The sequence below is a fragment of the Oenanthe melanoleuca genome, chromosome 27, assembly GCF_029582105.1.
Source record: "Oenanthe melanoleuca isolate GR-GAL-2019-014 chromosome 27, OMel1.0, whole genome shotgun sequence".
NCBI classification, from domain to species: domain Eukaryota; kingdom Metazoa; phylum Chordata; class Aves; order Passeriformes; family Muscicapidae; genus Oenanthe; species Oenanthe melanoleuca.
The window spans coordinates 4,581,913-4,598,837 of record NC_079360.1 but is presented as its reverse complement, the minus strand read 5'-3'; the positions used below and the strand labels follow the sequence as shown (position 1 = coordinate 4,598,837).

At 36.1% G+C, this 16,925-nt stretch overlaps 1 protein-coding gene across 1 annotated transcript in view; it reads right to left on the bottom strand.

Moving 5' to 3' along the window:
* Nucleotides 1-16,925, bottom strand: part of NPEPPS (aminopeptidase puromycin sensitive) — a 50,829-nt gene that overhangs the window by 5,371 nt on the left and 28,533 nt on the right. Inside the window, exons 9-20 of the mRNA XM_056512235.1 lie at nucleotides 16,039-16,153; nucleotides 13,338-13,502; nucleotides 10,890-10,994; nucleotides 10,506-10,566; nucleotides 9,773-9,882; nucleotides 8,332-8,395; nucleotides 6,986-7,125; nucleotides 5,065-5,199; nucleotides 3,385-3,604; nucleotides 2,213-2,355; nucleotides 986-1,042; nucleotides 182-289 (exon numbers count right to left, since the gene is read on the bottom strand). Of these exons, the coding sequence (XP_056368210.1) occupies nucleotides 182-289; nucleotides 986-1,042; nucleotides 2,213-2,355; nucleotides 3,385-3,604; nucleotides 5,065-5,199; nucleotides 6,986-7,125; nucleotides 8,332-8,395; nucleotides 9,773-9,882; nucleotides 10,506-10,566; nucleotides 10,890-10,994; nucleotides 13,338-13,502; nucleotides 16,039-16,153 (1,423 nt within the window). The remainder of the gene's footprint in view (nucleotides 1-181; nucleotides 290-985; nucleotides 1,043-2,212; nucleotides 2,356-3,384; nucleotides 3,605-5,064; nucleotides 5,200-6,985; nucleotides 7,126-8,331; nucleotides 8,396-9,772; nucleotides 9,883-10,505; nucleotides 10,567-10,889; nucleotides 10,995-13,337; nucleotides 13,503-16,038; nucleotides 16,154-16,925) is intronic.

Sequence of the window (16,925 nt, the reverse complement as noted above, 5' to 3'; positions counted from 1 at the left end):
AATTTGGAATCCTGCAGAAATCTGAAGCTGACACCTAAACCTGACCCAAGAAAAGAATTCCTGCAGTCTCTGGCCATCCCCCAGAGCTCTCCCAGGGCAAATTCCCTCGGGAATATCCCAGATTTCCCAGGAATATCCTGAATTTTGAGGAATATCCCAGATTTCCCAGCTCTGAACTCACTGAAAGTGCAAAGGTGAGAACTTTTTGGATCAGCTCAGGCTGGGCGATGGCGCCGAGGACGCGCTCGATGCGGTTCTTCTCCTCCTGCATGTCAGCCTGCTTGTGCAGCTGCAGGGAAACAACCCAAATCTTCATTAATTCATGATCAGTCCACACCTAATGAGCCCTCTGGGCATGTCAGAGCTGCTGATTAATCATCAACTCTAATCAGGGATCAATTAGCCTCGCTTGTGGCTCCCTTAATCCCAGCATGGGCTCATCCCAAAGAATGGTATCAGGAATAAATGATTAAAATATTAATATTAAATTATCAATATTAAATTATAGTTATTAAATTATTGATATTAAGTTAGTAATATTAATATTGAATTATTAATATTGAAGTATTGGTATGAATGTTAAAAATAAACTGATTTTCATCAGGTTATAGAAAGGTGAAGCAGGACAGGGAGAAATTATCAAAGGAATTTCACACCATGACCCAGGATTGGAACTGGCTGTGGATAAATCCCACCAATGATTTCTCAGCCCTGAAATAAACTCATTTTATAGAAAGACCAAGCAGGACAGGGAGAAATTCCCAAGAGAATTTCACACCACAGCTTGGAATTGGGGCTGGATGTGGATAAATCCCACAATGATTCCTCATCCCAGGAACAAACTGTTTTTCAAAAGTTTATAGAAATTTCAAGCAGGACAGGGAATTTCACATCATGACCCAGGATTTGGGGCTGGTTGTGGATAAGTCCCAGCCTAGAGGGATTTTTAGGGGGAAATGTGAGATTTTGGAGAGTGAGCACCCACCTTGAGCATGGTGTCCAGAGTGGAGCTGTCCCCGTGCTTCAGCACAGTCACATAGACCTGGGAGAAAAAGAGGAAATTAACTCCAAAATAAAAACCCATCACACTTTGGGAAATGCAGCAGTTTGTACAGAATTACCTTGGAATTTTCTGCCTGAAAATTCACTGAACTTTTTTTTGGTTTTGATTTCTGACTGAGTTATTCTATGGCAGCTTTCTGAACATGGTGGAGGAAAATTATTTCTATCCCAATAAAATGAATCTGAAAGCACCAGCACTGCTACATCCTGAATTTTAACTTTTCACAGCCGAGATGCTTCAACTCAATTTCAGGAAAATTTTCTCAATTCCAAAATTGGAAAAGAAAAAAAACAACAAAATGACAGATGACTTTCCCCATACTAGACTGGTCTCATCTCCCACCCTTCTCCCATCTCCTTCCCTACCCTTTGGAATACACCTCTGTGTTGGGTTGATGTGGCCAGAAATGTGGATTCTATCACCATCTGTTGAAACCAGGTGAGCAGTGACCCTTATCTCTGTGGGGATATCTCCTATTAATGGGCCAGGTGTTAAAAACCAGCTGGGCAATCATCTTTATAATTTCCACAGCCCATCCTCCCTCCAGGAGATATCTCCTGTTCATGGCCAGTGAGTCCCAGTGCATGACTGATAAAATTCCATCATCCCACTGGGAGATGCTCCACCCAGGGGAGGAGCCAAACATTTCCTACCCAGATAAAATCTGAGATTTGGGACAGCAAGTTTCATCTTCCCACTGGATTCCAGAGGAAAACCAGAGCTTTCCACATCATCCCTGGAGCTTCAGAGGAAACTGCACCTTCTCCAGGAGCACTGCTCCAGCTGAACCACATCTGCCCCTGCAGGAGGATGCAGCCACCATTGAATGGGACTGTACCAACACCCTGACTGACTGACGGGTGTCAGCTTGGATTCTGACTCTGGCAGGGTTTGGGATTGTTCTTTGGAATACTGCATTTCTATTTTAATTTTCCTGGTAAAGAACTGCTATATCTAATTCCCATATCATTGCCTGAGAGCCCCTTCATTTCAAAATTATAATAATAATTTGGAGGGAGGGGGTTTACATTCTCCATTTCAAAGAGAAGCTTCTGCCTTTATTGGCAGACACCTGTCCTGCAAACCAGGACAGCCTGCCAAGGGGGTGGGGGCAGATTTTGGGGTGCCCAAAAGCCCCCCAGGACCTACAGGGCTCCTCAGGTCAGCAGACAGGAGCTGCTTCCCCTCCACGTGCTCCTTGAAGCGGCGCCGCGCCTCCTCCAGTGTCGCCTTGTGCCCGGCCTTGCCCAGCTTGCCCAAAACCAGACCCCTCAGGAGGGCATCTAGGTGGCCTAGGAGAGAGAAAGAATGGAAAAATGGGATTATTTGGGAGATTTTCCCACTTTTCCCATAACCAAACCCCTCAGGAGGGCAGTAAGGTGGCCTAGGAGTGAGAAAAAAGGGGAAAATGGGATTATTTGGGAGATTTCCCCAGTTTGCCCAAAACTAAACCCCTCAACAGGGCATTAAGGTGGCCTAGGAGTGAGAAAAAAGGGGAAAATGGGATTATTGCCTCTTTCAGCCTTGTTTCCTCCCTTCTTTCTCCACTTTTCCCCAAATCGTTGATTTACTGATACTCCAGATTCCCAGCCCCAGAACTGGATTTTCCTCAGTTTTCCCCAAATACCTGATGCCTTATTCCCAACCCCACAGCTGAATTTCCCAGCAAATTTGCCCCCCAAATCCCTGATAATTTATTGACACTCCAGATTCCCAAATCCAGAACTGAATTTCCCAGCAATTTTTCCCCCCAAACTCGATTCATCCACCTCAAAAATTCCCAACCCCACAACTGAAATTCCCAGCAATTTTCCCCTAAATCCTTGATTCATCCACCCCCAAGATTCCCGATCCCACAGCTGAATTTCCCATCCATTTTCTCCCCAAATCCCTGATGATTTACTGACACTCCAGATTCCCAAATCCACTTGGATTTCCCAGAAGATTTCCCCCAAATCCTTGATTTATTGACACTCCAGATTCTCAACCCTAGAACTGAATCTCCCATCAATTCTCCCCCCAAACCCCAGCTGATTCATTCATCCCCAAGATTCCTAAACCCATAACTGAATTTCCCCCAAATCCCTGATGATTTATTCCCAACCCCACAGCTGAATCTCCCAGCTGAATCCCTGATAATTTATTGACACTCCAGATTCCCAAATCCAGAACTGAATTTCCCAGCAATTTTTCCCCCCAAACCCCATTCATCCACCTCAACAATTCCCACCCCCACAGCTGAATTTCCCATCAATTTTCCCCCAAACCCCAGCTGATTCCCTCACCCCACAGCCCTGCAGAGCCCAGTAGGAGGCTCCTACCCTCTCCAGGTTTGGGGTCCCAGCCCAGCCTCTCCCCAATGGGGGAGAAGACATCTCTGACAAAGGCCTGGATGTCCTCATAGAAATCTGTGTGGGACAGGAGCGTGCCCAGGATGCCCAGGTTGCAGCTCAGGTCACTCCACACTGTGTAGTTGGGCTCATTCACAAAAGCTTCCATCACTTTCAGCACTTCCACTGTGCTGATGATTCCAGCTCGGGCCTGGGAAAGAGAGAAAAAAAGATTTAATCTCATTTTTTAATTGTTTATCTGGTTATTTTATTGATTATTAGGAAGATATAGAGATTAATCCCAATTTTATAGTTTATCAGGTTTTTTTATTCATAATTAGGAAAATACAGGGATTAAGCCCATTTTTTAATGGCTCATCAGGCTATTTTATTCATAATTAGGAAAATACAAGGATTAAACCCATTTTTAATAGCTCATCAATTTTTGCCCCAATCCCAGGGGAGTTTACCCTAATTCCAGAGGATTTTCACTATCCCAGGGTTTTTACCCTAGTCCCAGAGGATTTTCTCTATTTCAGATGATTTTACCCCAATCCCAGAGTATTTTTCCCCAGTTCCAGTAAAATTCCCAAAACTCCTGGTAAAATCCCAGCAGATTTTACCCCAACCCCAGAGGATTTTCTCTATCCCAGGGTATTTTACCCCAATTCCAGAGGATTTTATCCCAGTCTCAGGATATTTTCTCTATCCTGGGGTATCTTTCCTAATCCCAGGGCATTTTACCCAATCCCAGGATATTTCCCCCCAACCCCAGAGCATTTTACCCCAACCCCAGAGTATTTCCCCTCAGCCCCAGGATATTTCCCCCAACCCCAGGATATTTCTCCCAACCCCAGGATATTTTACCCCAATCCCAGTGGATTTTACCCCAATCCCAGTGGATTTTCTCTATCCCAGGATATTTCCTCCCAACCCCAGAGGATTTTACCCCAATCCCAAGGGATTTTCTCTATTCCAGGATATTTCCCCCCAACCCCAGGGGATTTTACCCCAATCCCAAGGGATTTTGTCTATCCCAGGATATTTCCCCCCAACCCCAGAGGATTTTACCCCAATCCCAAGGGATTTTCTCTATCCCAGGATATTTCCCCCAAGCCCAGAGGATTTTACCCCAATCCCAAGGGATTTCCTCTATCCCAGGATATTTCCTCCCAACCCCAGAGGATTTTACCCCAATCCTAAGGGATTTCCTCTATCCCAGGATATTTCCCCCAACCCCAGAGGATTTTACCCCAATCCTAAGGGATTTTCTCTATCCCAGGATATTTCCCCCAACCCCAGAGGATTTTACCCCAATCCCAAGGGATTTCCTCTATCCCAGGATATTTCCTCCCAACCCCAGAGGATTTTACCCCAATCCTAAGGGATTTCCTCTATCCCAGGATATTTCCCCCAACCCCAGGGGATTTTACCCCAATCCTAAGGGATTTTCTCTATCCCAGGATATTTCCCACAACCACAGAGGATTTTACCCCAATCCCAAGGGATTTCCTCTATCTCAGGATATTTCCCCCAACCCCAGAGGATTTTACCCCAATCCCAGTGGATTTTACCCCAACCCCAGGATATTTCCCCCCAACCCCGAGGATTTTACCCCAATCCCAAGGGATTTCCTCTATCCCAGGATATTTCCCTCCCCCCAGGGCTCACCAGGGAGAAGAGGTCGTTCTGCAGCCCCAGCCTGTCCACGGGGGGCAGGGACAGGTCCTTGATGGCCGGGATGAGGCTCTCGAGCATGGCCGGGCTGTACTGGGTGCGGTAGAACCCCACCGTGCCCAGGTTCAGCTGCAGCACAGACACAGCACCAAGGGGCACAAAATGAAATATTTCATGTTTATTTTATCTAAAATACCTTCTAGATTTATCTGTGTTTAAATAGCATTTATTTCGTGTTTATATATTGAATTTAAATGTCGATTTTTGTTATACAGAATTAAAGAAAATGTCATTTATATCTATATAGAGTTGTATTAAAATATGCCTTTATATTGATACATATTTAATTTTTAAGTTAGAAGAAAAAAATGCAATATTTTATATTTATTTTATCTAAAATATCTTCTAATTTATCTGAGTTTAAATAGCATTTATTTCGTGTTTATATATTGAATAAAAATGCCGATTTTTGTTATACAGAATTATAGAGAATGTCATTTATATTTATATAGAGTTGTATAAAACATGCCTTTGTATTTATACATATTTAATTTTGTAAGTTAGAAGCAAAAAATGCAATATTTTATATGTATTTCTATCCAAAATATCTTCTAGATTTATCTATATTTAATAAAAATTTATTTTATGTTTCTGTATTGAATTAAAATGTCATTTTTCATAATATGAATTTATATAGAATATAATCTATACCTATATATATTTTATATATATATATTTTTTTTTACAATTATCTATATAAATAGCTGTACAAAATGTGTGTCTAAAATATGCCTTTGTATGTATAAATATTTAACTAAAACACACCTTTGTAATTGGACTTATTTATCTAAAATTTATCTTTATAGTTAGTCACATTTATCTAAAATATCTTTGTATCTACATATATATCTCTAAAAGATATTATATTGTTATATATTTAAAAATTATCTTTATAGTTACACATATTTATCTAAAATATAACTATATAATATTTATGTAAAAAAGCATATGTGGAAGAACTATAAATAGAAAAGCAAGATATTAAAATATATAATATACATTCTATAAATACACAAATCATAATTTTAAAATTCTATAGAATATTTATATTACAAATCTATTTATATTAAATAAAAATAATATAATGTATAGACACACATATAGATAGGAATTTAAATATAAATATATTCTAGTAAGAGATAATAGATTTAATACATGGTGTAAAGTAAATAATAATTGTAATAATTATAATTATTATATTCTTCTATAAATATACAAATTATAATTAAAATTTATAGATAGGTAGTATATTTATAATATATTTATATCAAATAAAAATAATATAATATATATACATATACAGATAGGAATTTAAATATAAATATATTCTAGTAAGAGATAATAGATTTATTACATGGTGTAAAGTATATGATTTTAATAATTATAATTATTATATATTTATAAATATATAAATTATAATTTTAAAATTATGAATATATGGTATATTTGTAATATATTTATATAAAATAAAAATATAATGTATAGACACACATATAGATAGGAATTTAAATATAAATATATTCTAGTAAGAGATAATAGATTTAATACATGGTGCAAAATATATAATCATTGCAATAATTATAATTATTATAATGATAAAGAGATAATAAAATATTAAGAATAATAATTATAACAATGACTAAAAAAGCCACCACATCTTAACTTAAATCCTGATTTATTTCAGGTTTTTCAGGCTTAATTCCCAAAAAATTCTAGTTGATATTGTAGAAAAACAGGGAAAAAAAGGGGAGGAGTTGGAAGCAAAACTCCTCAGCAGCACAGGAGGGAAACCCCAAATTCCAAAGAGAAAGGGAAATAAAAAAGGGAAGAGAAAAATGAAATTTTCAGGACTCACCTTGACCCACTGCTCTGGTTTGGTGTCCTTCAACACCACGGTGAGCTCAGGTTTGTCCATCAAAATCTGCATTTTGGCACAGCTGGGATCCTCACTGGTGCAAATACTGATGGGCACCATCCACATGGGGAAATCCTCTCCTGGAAAAGAGGGAAAAATGGGAAAAAAAATTATTAAAATGGGAAAAAATGGGAAAAAAAGGGGAAAAAAATGGGTTAAAATGAGCTCAAACTGGTCCCAGCTGCAGGGTCAGTACTGAAAATTAATTTGGAAATAAAGACCCAAATTTGAAGGTCCAAATGTGAAATGTCAGGTTTAGAAGTAAAAATTTGAGAGAAATGTAAGGTTTAAACTGAAAAATCTGAAAGAAAAATGTCAGTTTTAGAGCTGGGGTTTGTCCATCAAAATCTGCATTTTGGCACAGCTGGGATCCTCATTTATGCAAATACTGATGGGCACCATCCACATGGGGAAATCCTCTCCTGGAAAAGAGGGAAAAATGGAAAAAAAAGGAAAAAAATTGGAGAAAAGGAAAAAAAAAGGGAAAAAATGGGAAAAAAATGGGAAAAAATGGGTTAAAATGAGCTCAAACTGGTCCCAGCTGCAGGGTCAGCACTGAAAGCGGAATTGGAAATAAAGACCCAAATCTGAAGGTCCAAATGTGAAATGTCAGGTTTAGAAGTAAAAATTTGAGAGAAATGTAAGGTTTAAACTGAAAAATCTGAAGGAAAAATGTCAGTTTTAGAGGTAAAAGCCTGAGAGAAAATGTCAGTTTTATAGGTGAAAATCTGAGGGAAAATGAGAGTTTTAGAGATAAAAGTCAGAAGGAAAATGACAGTTTTAGAGGTGAAAAATCTGAGGGAAAATGAGAGTTTTAGAATAAAAAATCTGAGGGAAAATGAGAGTTTTAGAATAAAAAAATCTGAGGGAAAATAACAATTTTAGAGTTAAAACCCCCAAAATCTTTAATTCAACTTTCAAGGCAAACATTTTAATTTTGGTAAGTATGGAGAGTGAGTGCTGGGAATCAGCAGTGGCTCCTCCTGAGGTGTTTTTATTTCATTTATTTCATTTATTTCATTTATTTCATATATTTATAAAGCAGCAGCTTTATAAACCTTTCAGTGGGCTCTGACCCAAAAATTGATTTTTCTGATGGAATTTTGAGCCAAGGATTGGCAGGATATGGAAACCATGAGTGGGAGAGACCCAATCTTGGATTTCCTCAGCTTTTCCCACCTTTATCCAGGTCAAAATTGCTATTTGGGAATAAAAAAAAAGCAACAAAAATCAAAAATATCCCTTAAAAATTTTGGATATTTGGTGGTTCTGTGCCCACCTCTTACCTGTGTAGGGCCCACTGGCACAGAATTTCTTCTGGACCAACTTCAAGACTCTGTCATCTTCTTGCTGAGGGAAAAAAATTGGAAAGAAAAGAAAAAAAAAAAAGCAAGAAAATGAGAGAAGGGGATGATTGGGAGGTTTAATTCCAATCTCTGTGTCACTGCTCTCTGTTTCAGGGAATAATTTGGGTTTTTCCCTACAGAAAAAGGCTTGGCCTGTTCCATTTCCACAGCCCTCCCTGATCTGAGGGAATGCTCAAAATTAGGGAATATTATTAATTTTGATCTGAAATTAAAGCACAATTCCATTTTTACCACCCTTAATCCAAGGGAATGATCAAAATTAGGGAATATTGTTCAATTTCAGCCAAAATTAAAGCATAATTCCATTTTTACCATCCCTGATCCAAGGGAATGCTCAAAATCAGAGAATATTGTTAATTTTATCTGAAATTAAAGCACAATTCCACTTCTACCACTCCTGATCTAAGAAAATGTTTGAAATTAGGGAATATTGTTAAATCTGATCTGAAATTAAAGCACAATTTCATTTTTGCCATCCCTAATCCAAAGGAATGTTCAAAATCAGGGAATATTGTTCAATTTGAGCCAAAATTAAAGCAGAATTCAATTTTTACCATCCCTGATTCAAGGGAATGCTCTAAATTGAGGAATATTATTAATTTTGATCTGAAATTAAAGCACAATTCCACTTTTACCACCCTTAACTTGAGGGAATTCTCAAAATTAGGGAATATTGTTAAATCTGTTCTGAAATTAAAGCACAATTTCATTTTTACCATCCCTGATCTGAGGGAATGCTCAAAATTGAGGAATATTATTAATTTTGATCTGAAATTAAAGCACAATTCCACTTCTACCACTCCTGATCTAAGAAAATGCTTGAAATCAGGGAATATTGTTAAATCTGATCTGAAATTAAAGCACAATTTCATTTTTACCATCCCTATTCCAAGGGAATGCTGGAAATCAGGAAATATTGTTAATTTTATCTGAAGTAATCACAATTCCATTTTTACCATCCCTGATCCAAGGGAATGCTCAAAATCAGGGAATATTGTTCAATTTGAGCCAAAATTAAAGCAGAATTCCATTTTTACCACCCATGAACTAATGGAATGCTCAAAATTGGAGAATATTGTTAATTTTGATCTGAAATTAAAGCAGAATTCCATTTTTACCATCCCTGATCCAAGGGAATGCTCAAAATCAGAGAATATTGTTAATTTTATCTGAAATTAAACCACAATTCCACTTCTACCACTCCTGATCTAATGGAATGATCAAAATCAGGGAATATTATTAATTTTGATCTGAAATTAGAGCACAATTTCATTTTTACCATCCCTAATCCAAGGGAATGATCAAAATTGAGGAATATTGTCAATTTTGATCTGAAATTAATTCACAATTCCATTTTTACCTGCTCAGCCTCCACATAAATGAGTGGAAATCCCATTTGTTTGGTCCATGTGTTCATCACAGCAGCAATGGGTTTGCCACTGGCTTTTTCCAGGCTTTCCCAGAGATCCTCTGCAGGAAAAAAAAAAGGGATCTGGATCAGGACAGGATAATAAATTATAATGAATAATAATGAATTATGATAGGATAGGGAAAGTTGGGTTGTTTTGTGTTTTATTGAGATTTAACAGGTGACAGGCAAAAATAAAAAAAAAAAAAAAAAAAGAAAATAGTTTAAACCATCTCAGCTTCTTTATTGCCAAAAAACCCCAATCAATACACATTGTGATATAAAAATTAACATTAAATATTCAAAGAGAACAACATTTTTTTTAGGTTTTTTAAAATGTATTATGTGAAAAATCGCTGAGCAAACACCATGGATTTGATTTGGCTGAGTGAGTTTTGATTTCCTCACTTCCACATTTCTGCCTGACACATCAAAATAAAAGATTTAAAAGCAAAAAGATCAGATCTGTTTAATCACAGGATCAATATTGCAAAAGAATATTTGTATTTTATAGCACTCAACCCTTGGAAATCAAACTCCAAGGACAGAAAATCCTCAGGGATGCTGAATCCTGCCTGTGCAAGGCATAAAACTGGGAAAAAAACAGGAATTCTCTGAAATTTCAATTATTTCAGGTGGAAAAACAAAAGTTTTGAGTGCAAAAAATGAGTTTTTTCCCAGTTACCTGTGGCAGCATTTCTCTGCTGGAACTTGGTCAGGTACAGGTTCATTCCTTTCCGAAAATCCTGAGAATACACAAGTGGAGAGGTCAGAGGATTTTTATTTTTTTTTCTGTTTGTTTTTATCCTCAGCAATCTTTAAGAAATCTTTAAAATCATTTAATTAAATCCTTCTGTATTTCTCATTATCTCATTTTTCCTAAATAAATTCAAGCAGAGCTCGAAGGAGAAAAATTTTCACAACACGCAACAACTTCATTTTTGTTTAAAACTCCAATAATTAAAAAAAAAAATTATTGTAAATGTAAAAAAAAAAAAAAAAGGCCTGAAAATCTACACCTGAGTAATTTTAGGTGTTAAAAAATTGCTAAAAATCTGAAAATCTTTACCTCATCCCCAATGTAGTCGTGCAGCATCCTGATGACAGAGGCTCCCTTGCTGTAGGAAATGGCATCAAAAATTTCATCCACCTCAGAGGGATGACCCACACTGACCTGTGGAGGCAAAAAAATCCCCAGTGAGAAGGGGTTGGGCTGCCAAAAATCAGATTTTGGTCGTGGCAGAGTTTTAGAGGTGAAATCTGAGGGATAATGTCAGTTTGAGAGGTGAAAATCTGAAGAAAAATCAATTTTAGAGGTGAAAATCAGAGGGAAAATGTCAGTTATAGGGGTGAAAATCTAAAGGAAAATCAGTTTTAAAGGTGAAAATCTGAAGGGGGAAATGTCAGGTTTAGATGTGAAACTCTGAAGGAAAATCACTTTTAGATGTGAAAATCTGAGGGATAATGTCAGTAAGGGAAAATCAATTTTAAAGAGGAAAATCTGAGGAAAAACAATATTAGAGGTGAAAACCTCAGGGAAAATGTCACTTTTTGGGGTGAAACTCTAAGGGAAAATCAGTTTTAAGGTGAAATATTTGAGGGAAAATCAGTTTTAAAGGTGAAAATCTGAGGGAAAATGTCACTGTGAGAGTTGAAAAGCTGAAGGGGAAAATGTCAATTTTGGAGTTGAAAATCTGAAGGAAAATCAATTTTAGAGGTGAAAATCAGAGGGTAAATGTCACTTATAGGGGTGAAAATCTGAGGGAAAATCAGTTTCAAAGTGAAATAATTGAGGGAAAATCAGTTTTAAATGTGAAAATCTGAAGGGGGAAATGTCAGGTTTAGATGTGAAACTCTGAAGGAAAATCACTTTTAGATGTGAAAATCTGAGGGATAATTTCAGTTTTAGAGGTGAAAATCTGAAGAAAGATTTTCACCTCTAAAACTGATTTAATGGAAAATCATTTTTAAAGGGGAAAATATGAGGAAAAACAATATTAGAGGTGAAAACCTCAGAGAAAATGTCAGTTTTGGAGTTGAAAATCTGCAGGAAAATCAATTTTAAAGATGAAAATCTGAGGGAAAATGTTACTTCCAGAGTTGAAAAGCTGAAGAGGAAAATGTCAGTTTTAGGGGTGAAAATCTGAAGGAAAATCAGTTTTAAAGGTGAAAATCCAAGAGAAAATCAGTTTTAAAGTGAAATATCTGAGGGAAAATCAGTTTTAGGGGTGAAAATCTGAAAGGGTAAATGTCATTTTCAGAGTTGAAAAGCTGAAGAGGAAAATTTATTCCACCAAATATTCCTTAAAACATTAGAGGAATTAGAATCCTAGGAATTAGATCTCTAGGAATTAGATATTTTGGAATTCCAAGGGAGTTTTTTGGGGGCAGAACCCCTCAGTGAGAACAGAGTTCTCCACAACTCTGGATTCAATTTTGCTCATGGCACGATCATTTTCCAAAATTTATTCCACCAAAAATTTCCTTAAAACATTAGAATCCCAAGGAATTAGAATCCCAAGGAATTAAATTCCCAAGGAATTAAATCTCTAGGAATTTGATCTTTAGGAATTCCAAGGGAGTTTTTTGGAGTCAGAACCTCCAGAGTGCAGCAGCAGCTCCAAATTCCGCTTCGCTCATGACAAGGTCATTTCCCAAAATTTATTCCACCAAATATTTCCTTAAAATATTAGAATCCCTAAAAATTATAATCCCAGGAATTAGAATCCCAAGGAATTAGATTTCTAGGAATTAGATTTTTAGGCATTCCATTTTAGGGGGGCAGAACTCCCAGAGCACAGCTACAGCTCTGGATTCCGCTTTGCTCATGACAAGGTCAGTTCCCAAAATTTCTTTCACCAAACATTCTTTAGAACATTAGAATCTCTAAAAATTAGAATCCTGAGGAATTAGAATCTCAAGGAATTAAATCTTTAGGAATTAGATCTTAAGGAATTCTCAAGGAGTTTTTTGGGGAGCAGAGCCCCCAGAGCGCAGACACAGCTCCGGATTCTGCTTCGCTCATGACAAGGTCATTTCCCAAAATTTATTCCACCAAATATTTCCTTAAAACTTTAGAATCCCAAGGAAAGAAATCTCTAAGAATTAGATCTCTAGGAATTAGATCTTTTGGAATTCTAAGAGAGTTTTCTGGGGGCAGAACCCCTCAGTGAGAACAGAGTTCTCCACAACTCCGGATTCCGCTTTGCTCATGGCAAGGTCATTTCCCAAAATTTATTCTACCAAATATTTCCTTAAAACAATAGAATCTGAGGAATTAGAAATCCCAAGGAATTAGATCTCTAGGAATTTGATCTCTAGGAATTAGATCTTTTGGAATTCCAAGGGAGTTTTTTGGGGGCAGAACCCCTCAGTGAGAGCAGAGCTCCCTGAGTTTCCACAACTCCGGATGCCGCTTCGCTCAGCGACGAGGGCGAAATTCCCTTTTTAATTCCAGGAAAAAATGGGAAAAAAACCAAAAACTGAGAAAAAAAAAAAAAAAAAAAAGGGTTGTGACCTCGATGGGGTGGCTGTTGTCTAAGGCATCGAGCTCCTGGGCCCGGGTGTAGTCAGCAGACACGAACTGGGTCCAGATGTCGTACTCGGGGAAGCAGTGATCCACGCACAGGTACTCGATCCACGAGGCAAAGCCCTCGTTCAGCCACAGGTGTGTCCACCACTCCTGGGGGAACAGGGATAAAGGGAGAGCCAGGGAGAGGAAAAGATTAATGCTTGGTTTGGGAGAGATCAGAATGGTATCTGTTAGAATCATTAAAATATAATTATATAATAATAATAATAATAATTATATATATATATATATATATATATATATATATATATATTCAATTCTATTTTTCTCCAGCTTAATGCTTGGTTTGGGAGAGATCAGAATGATATTTGTTAGAATCATTAAAATATAATTATATAATAATAAATAAATAAGTATATATATGCATATATATACATACATACATATATATATACACACATATATATACATATATATATACACACACACACATATATATATATATATAAATATATATATATTTAATTCTATTTTTCTCCAGTTTAATGCTTGGTTTGGGGCAGACCAGAATGATATTTATCAGAATTATTAAAATATAATTATATATTACATATATTTTTATATACGTTTATATATATATATATATGTAATTCTATTTTTCTCCAGTTGGATTCTTGGTTTGGGGTAGATCAGAATTATATTTGTTAGAATTATTAAAACATAATTATACAATAATATATATTACATATATCTATATCTATATCTGTCTATCTATATATATATATAGATAGATAGATATATATATCTAATTCAATTTTTCTCCAGTTTGATGCTTGGTTTGGGGCAGACCAGAATGATATTTATCAGAATTATTAAAATATAATTTTATATTATATATATATATAATTTTTATATATATATATATAATTCTATTTTTTTCTGGTTTAATGCTTGGTTTGGGGCAGATCAGAATGATACTTAATAGAATTATACCAATATAATCATATAATATAAACAGGAATAAAGGGGAATAACCAGGGAGAGGCACAGGTTAATGCTTGGTTTGGGGCAGATCAGAATGACATTTATTAGAATTATGAAAATAGAATTATATCATAATACATATATATATATACATTATATATATACATGACTAATTCTATTTTTCTCCAGTTTGATGCTTGGTTTGGGGCAGGTCAGAATGATATTTATCAGAATTATAACAATATAATTATATAATAATATATATCTATATTTTATATATATATATATATATATATATATATATATATAACTCTATTTTTCTCCAGTTTAATGCTTGGTTTGGGGCAGATCAGAATAATATTTATCAGAATTATTAAAATATAATTATATAATAATATATATATATATATTTTTATATATATCTAATTCTATTTTTCTCCAGTTGAATGCTTGGTTTGGGGCAGATCAGAACACAGATTTTGGTCAGAATAGGAAACAGATTTAAATAAAAAATGGGATTTTGAGTACCATAAACCACCATTTAAATACAAAATTAATTATTGTACCACAGTTTGCTCTGTGTAAGGACACCCAAACACAGATTATTGGCAGGATAGGGATCACATTAAAATTAAAAAAGGGATTTTTGGGTGTTCATTTAAATATTAAATTAATTATTTTACCACAGCCTGCTCTGTGTAAGGACACCCAAACACAGATTTTGGGCAGGATAAGAAGCAGATTTAAATAAAAAATTGAATTTTGAAGGGTTCAGGTACCATAAATCACCACTTAAACATTAAATTAATTATTGTACCACAGTTTGCTCTGTGCAGGGACACCCAAACACAGATTTTGAGCAGGATAAGAAGCAGATTTAAATAAAAAATGGGATTTTTGGGGTTCAGGTACCATAAATCCCATTTAAATAAAAAATTAATTATTGTACCACAGTTTGCTCTGTGTAAGGACACCCAAACTCAAATTTTGGGCAGGATAAGAAGCAGATTTAAATAAAAAATGGGATTTTTGGGGTTCAGGTACCATAAAACACCATTTAAATACAAAATTAATTATTGTACCACAGTCTGCTCTGTGTAAGGACACCCAAACACAGATTTTGGGCAGGATAAGAAGCAGATTTAAATAAAAAATGGGATTTTTGGGGTTCAGGTACCATAAATCACCACTTAAACATTAAATTAATTATTTTACCACAGTTTGCTCTGTATAAGGACACCCAAACACAAATTTTGAGCAGGATAAGAAGCAGATTTAAATAAAAAATGGGATTTTTGGGGTTCAGGTACCATAAACCACCATTTAAATACAAAATTAATTATTGTACCACAGTTTGCTCTGTGTAAGGACACCAAAACACAGATTTTGGGCAGGATAAGAAGCAGATTTAAATAAAAAATGGGATTTTTGTGGTTCAGGTACCATAAATCACCACTTAAACATTAAATTAATTATTTTACCACAGTTTGCTCTGTGCAGGGACACCCAAACACAGATTTTGGGCAGGATAAGAAGCAGATTTAAATAAAAAATGGGATTTTTGGGGTTCAGGTACCATAAATCACCACTTAAACATTAAATTAATTATTTTACCACAGTTTGCTCTGTGTAAGGACACCCAAACACAGATTTTGGGCAGGATAAGAAGCAGATTTAAATAAAAAAAAGCAGATTTTGGTACCATGGTGACGAGGTTCCCGAACCACTGGTGTGCCAGCTCGTGTCCCACCACCAGCGCCACCCACTGGCGAGAAGAGGAACAGGAATTTTTGGGGTCGATGAGCAAAGCAGTCTCCCTGTGGAGGAGAGAAAAAAAAAAAAATAAAAAACCAACTCAGCAAGGTGAGAACAACCCCAGAAAAATCAAAATCAACACCCAAAGGAGGTGAAATTACCTAAAGAAGGTAAAAAGTGTGGAAAAAACCCCATAAAAAAATTTAAAAATCCCCAAAATCTGTTTCAGCTCAGCCATGGAATTCTCATGTGAGTCCAACAGCTGCTGGAATGTTCTGGAGCAGGAATTATTTTATGGCATGCAAGAAATAGGGGGAAAAAAACAAGGAAGAAAAAGAAAAAAATATTTTTTTATTTATCAAATAAATAAAAAATGACTCCCCTGGTGATTTTTGGAAGCTCTGTGCTCTGGGTGGGCACAGATCTCACCCTCCCAAAATTCCCAAGGAATTCTGGCTCTTCAGAGAGGTGTCAACAACAACAATTTCTCTCCACTTTGGCACCTCCCAGCCCTGCTCAGAAACTTCTGGAAATTTGCAATTCCAAGGAAAAACCTCCCAAAAATGATCAGATCAAACCCAGCACAAAGGGGCAAAAATTCCCAGCTCCATCCCAAAAATTCTCCTCATTCTGGAGAAATATATATTATTTTTTTCCTCACAAGGAATAAAATATCAAATTTCATCAGAATTGCAATAGAAAGGGAAAAATTTGAAACCTGAATTAGTTTTGGTTTTTTTAAGGCTCAGTTCAAAGCTGAGCAGAAGAAATCCCAAATTATTTCAGGATTTCAAGTCCAAAGTTGTTCCAAATTCAGGGAAATCCTCCTGACCA